The following is a 5,335-nucleotide window of genomic DNA, read 5'->3' as shown; positions in this document are numbered from 1 at the left end:
AGTATCTAAGGTGCATTAATCAACATGTAGATGCACCCATTGTTACATACTTTGCCTGTTACTGCTTTTAGCTTAATCAAATCAGGCAAAAAATTATTTGTTGGTGTTTTATGAGCATTAAACCTTCAGCATTGCATAACTTTGTGGGAGCTAGGATGCTGTAACCATGTGTTGTTTTGGTTTTTTTGCCCCCTCCCCCCTCTCCCTTTTTTAGGCAGCCACTGCAGGAGGTGCTATTTATACATTAGAGGTTCCTAATCTAAATCAAGTGTCACGTATCACAGCATTTCAGAATTCTAAAATTGATATCTTTCTTTGTTCACCTGATAAGTTGTGGCTAGTTGCTGGATCTACTGAAAGTGCAGATGTATCTACCAAGGTACAGTATACTGTTCAATCTGCTTACACAACTGAGAAGTTAATTTAAAAAAAGAAAAAAAAATCTGGGTCTGTACAAGTTTGTTCTGTTTCTGATATATTCGTGACTTGTAACACACCAAGAGTGTAGAGGTTTTTTGGGTTTTTTTATCCAAATACTAAATATAAAAAATGTTTACCATGCTGCAAGTACATATGTGAAGTTGCTACTTAGGAGGTACATCTGGAAGTAGTAAGTAGTGAAAATTGGACTAACATAACTATCAAAGCAATTTCTGCAATAAGGGGAAACAGCTTGCCATATGTGTTCAGTATCTGATGCTCCTAGAAGTTACTGGCACAACTCTCCTTTTCCCCACAAACTGCAACGGAACTTATTTGTTAAGGCAACATTCGCCATTAACTTTTGAGTACGTTCTCCTCTGAGTGGCTGGGAAGCCTTGGTTTCCAGTCTGTGGCTTTGGCATTACTGCCATGTGGATACCCTCAGATTTGGAGACCAAGATCTTCCAGACTGGGGCAACTAGGTTCCTTGGCGATCCAGCCCTAGGAACTTCCCTGCATTTATCAGCTAACCTTTATGGCAGAAAGGGAGCTAGAATTCTGGAAGTTCTTATGGAGCCAGAACTAGGAGCTCCCAACTCCATCATGAGGCTGGCAAGACTTGCAACTCTCCATTAACACTGACATATTTTCTGATTTGGTTTTGCCACCAAATAAAGGCAAGGGTTTTAAAAATCCCACATTACTGCACCACAGCAGGCAGGTAGCTGAAGAACCTAAGCAGCACATTCTGTCTTGATAATACCAGATTCTGTGAAAGAAAATACATTATGTTAGTTCCTTGAAATTTGGGGACTTGGGAGTTTTCATTGTTTCAGGACAAGTTTTCTGAAGACGTGAACTATAACTGTAACTTGAGTTTTCCTGGGCCAGTTCTGAATTACCAGTCACTCAAATAAGGATAATTTGAGCAACAGCATGTCTTCAGTAATCTTTGAAAGGTCAGGTTGTTCGAAGGACTGAAAAATATTTACCAGAGGTGTGTTGCAAATAAAGTCAAGTCACTTGATCTCTATTCGCTTATCAGCACTGCTCTAGTAACATCTTTCTAGTTGACAAGACCTACACACAGCTGCCTAATTCTGGTCAAAACGAAAGTGGAATTGATGCAGCGTGGAGTACAGTAGCTTAGTTGGTGTTCATATTGACACATCTGTTTAAAGGAATGCTTAGCTTCTGGCCTAGCTACTGCTATTTCTGTCACATTCACTTGTTCAATAAATCACTAAAAGAAATTTGTAATCCTGTATAACATATTTTTCTTAATTCTTATACAAGATTTTTCTCGTCTTGCACAAGACTTGTCATAAGTAGTGCTGCAGTCTGAAACGGTGTATGTTTTCAATATTAGGTGTTTTCTACAGATTGCTTGATTCAACCAACAGAAGACAAATCACCCATATGCACTTCTCTGCCTATCCATGAGCATGTTACGGCTTGTTGGTTACCAAAACAGCCAGCAAGAATAGCAGTAATGCATAAAGATCATGCCTTTCATATGAACATCACAGTGTTGGATCTAGCAGTGAAGAAATCTAAATATAAATCAGAAATCCTAGGTATGTTTATAACTTGTCCTATTTATGCTTCATAACAGAGGATTCACTTTTTCCTATGTTTCTTCCTTGGGCCTCTTTACTAGCAATTAATACATTTCCTGCACTACAGTTAAGGATGCAAAACTCCTAATTAAGTCACTCTGGCTGGGGTTGGAGGCTTGACGATTTTGTTCAGTACAAAATCATTTTTTAATAAAAAGAATGTAAAAGATACAGTATTAGGGACTGAGGCTCCTCTTTGGCTTCCTAGTGGTTTCTAGTTCAACTTCAGGATGCTGATATTTGTAAAACACTTGGATCCTTCCAAACTGAAGACATCTGTCTTGCCATATTTTATCCAGTAGTCAAAGTAAACTGGGTCACACTAATTGCCAGACTTTCCTGGGAGGAAGCGTCTCAACTCTGGAAATAGTCTCCAGGACAATACACCACATCCAGTTGACCATTACAGCAGAGTTGTAAGTCTCTATTAAACTAAACGAGGGTAGAAGCACTATGTTTTCTAATTTTTGAGGAATTGGTCCTTATCTTGCATTTTGGATACAATTTTGTGTGTGTCTTAGAAAATTTATGTTTTAAGTTTTGTTTTGAAGGAGTAACAGCAGCACTGAAAGCAAGTTACAAAATTAAAGGGAATATTAACAAAACTGATAATAGAAGGTATTTTATTTCTGGTATCTCATTTGAATGTTCCACAGTAATTTGAGATTTCAAGGTTGGGGTGCTCAACCCCTAGTCTGGTACAAATCCAGCCTGCAGAGCTCCCACAGGTCTGGAAAACTGGTAACAGAGGAACAGTTGAAGCATTAATGTTCCCTGTTCCCTATGCTGCCAAATTTCCAGACCTGGAGGGAGCCCCCTGAGTGGGATAACATGGCCCTTCATGCCATACTGGGCTGGCACTGGACTGGATCAGGTGGCGTGCAAGTCAGATCAGAAATGAGCAGGTCTGGATTTGGGCAGCAGCAGCTGAATTAGGTAGCAAAGGTCCAATTTGGGAAGTGTGGGTCTGGACTGGGGCAGTTTATAGCTAGATTCAGCAGTGTGGGTCTGGCATGTGGCCAGAACTGGAGCCCCTGCTCTGGATCATGGCATGTGGGATCCAGTCTGTGGACCAACCCAAACCACTCATCTGGTTTGCAGAGGAACAGGTTGGGAACCACTGCTTTAAGATGAATCTGCACATCCACCCTGTGCAGATCATGGAACAGAATAGCAGCATCATGCTCAACAGTTGGGGGGGGAAACAGAGGGTTTCTTAACATTCTTTTTTCAAATGCAATAAATGTGACTGAGATGCAAATAATTGCAATACTGAAATCTTTAAAGGGGTATTTTTACGTATGTAATGTTGTCTTATGAAAAGCTCAACAGGTTACAAGATTCACATTACCAGAAAACCATTGGAACACGCACAGTCTCATGGAGGGGTATGGAACAGAAACCATTCTTATAGGATGTGGGTCAGTGCTGAAGTTATATTCAATCTCTGGGACTCAACTAAAATGTTTCCAGGATCATAAGGACACAATTACTTCACTATGGGTGGTACGTATCTCTATTGCTAATCATTCTTTTCATTGTTTGCTGTACCTTATCTTGACCATATATATGTATTTTTGTAACCTTAAAGGATTCTTTCCGTGTTGTCACATCATCCTTGGATCTCTCTCTCCGTGTATATATGTGGAAAAAAACAAACCAGGCTTGTGCATTACAGAGCCTGTATCAGTTACTAGGAGGATCTCATAAGTGGTCAAGGTAATGTTTGTTAATTGAACAACATGTAGGATAAGTTATGGTTTCCTCTTTAAGTATTCTTTACATGAGTATCTTTCTCCCCATGTTTGACTAAGCTGTAAGAGGGGGATGTTAAAACATGCAGCAGTCTGCACTCCAGCTTTGCTTCTCACCTACCCTGAATTTTCAGACTGTTTCACTAGACCAGTGATTCTCAGCCAAGGGTCTGCCACACAAATTTATACTCTTGTCAAAAGTGCAGATATGATTCATAAGATAAATGGATTGATTTCAACTAAGAATCCAGTATTTAAAAAAAACCCAAACCATTGTAACCTGTGTTGGTCTGCCCAAGTTCTTTGCAACCACTGCTGTATTATTTTTCCATTGTCAAAAAACAAATGAAAATTTAAGAACTGGCACTTTCTGAATTTGGCTTTGACTCTAAAAAGATTGAGTGCCACTGGTTTGTACCAGGGCTGTTAGGGTTTTAGTATGTCTGTCTTATGCAAATACCTGAAAACAACAGGTAGCTACCGGGTCTTACGTCTATGGAAAGCTTGCCTTATTTTACAATTTTGATGATTTTGGAAGATAATTTCTCGGGAATAATGCATGTATAAAAGGCAGAAGTCACCATTTGATCAGCAGTAGAAGTCCAGATTGCTGTTTAATCTCAAAACATTGTACTATACAAGAGGGATGCTCAACCTCCAGGCCAAGTGTGGCCTGCAAGGCTCCACCCCCTGCCAAAATCAGGAAATTTGGCAGCATGGGAGTGGTGGCAGTTAATATGACCACCCTTCCCAGCTGCCAAATTCTCAAACCCCAAGGGCCAATGCAGCAGGTTGGGGTCAAGTTATGCCCTCTTTCCCATGAGGCTGGCTCAAGCCCCCTTTGCCCTACCTCGTGGGGCCAGGTCAAACTCCTTTCCACCTGTGGGGAAGGTTGGGACTGGGCCAGGACACCTCCACCCCCTGTGGGGTGGGACTGAAGCAGAGATGCCCCCTCTTCCACTCTGCATGGCCAGATAGGGTCCTACCACAGAAGCCTCATTCCAGATTGGGACCAGCAGCTGGATACAGCCCACAGATGACCTGGGCACTGCTCATTCAGCCCACTGGCCAAAAAGGTTGAGCACCACTGCTGTACAGCAAAGTAAAATGAAGTTACTCACTGAGCTCTCTCAGATGATCAAACCTAAACAACACTTAGTGTTTTAAAGTTACCAATAGCTGTATGACTAAATTCAGTTATTACCAGAGATCCTGATTTTCTGTTCCCCATGGAAAAACAAAGAAAACCATGGATTTACCCTTTTTGTCAGAGAAAACGTGGGTTTCTCCTTTTACCAGAGAAACCCATGGATTCCTTGCTTTTGCAAACAGCTCTGCAGGCTCGTTGAGCTCCAACCTACAAGAGCTGTTTGCAAACAGGGCAGGAACCCCCCAGCCCTGCCAGAAAGATAGGGGCAGGAGGAAGGGCAGGGCTTGAGACTGCCAGCCACCACTCTGCCCAGCTCAGCTTCCCTCTTCAGTCCTAGTGCCTGTGAGGTAAGTGGGGCGTGCAGTTCATGGCGGGGGGGGGGGGGGGGG

At 41.8% G+C, this 5,335-nt stretch overlaps 1 protein-coding gene across 2 annotated transcripts in view; it reads left to right on the top strand.

Annotated features, from left to right (window-relative positions):
- Positions 1 to 5,335, top strand: part of FBXW12 (F-box and WD repeat domain containing 12) — a 50,721-nt gene that overhangs the window by 39,734 nt on the left and 5,652 nt on the right. For both annotated transcript variants that reach the window (XM_019505059.1, XM_019505058.1), the window contains exons 5-8: positions 215 to 379; positions 1,793 to 2,000; positions 3,367 to 3,548; positions 3,634 to 3,761. In XM_019505059.1, the coding sequence (XP_019360604.1) occupies positions 215 to 379; positions 1,793 to 2,000; positions 3,367 to 3,548; positions 3,634 to 3,761 (683 nt within the window). The remainder of the gene's footprint in view (positions 1 to 214; positions 380 to 1,792; positions 2,001 to 3,366; positions 3,549 to 3,633; positions 3,762 to 5,335) is intronic.

The sequence above is a fragment of the Gavialis gangeticus genome, unplaced genomic scaffold (assembly GCF_001723915.1).
Source record: "Gavialis gangeticus isolate Ggan-Ray unplaced genomic scaffold, GavGan_comp1, whole genome shotgun sequence".
NCBI classification, from domain to species: domain Eukaryota; kingdom Metazoa; phylum Chordata; order Crocodylia; family Gavialidae; genus Gavialis; species Gavialis gangeticus.
This window is presented reverse-complemented; position numbering and strand designations above follow the sequence as displayed.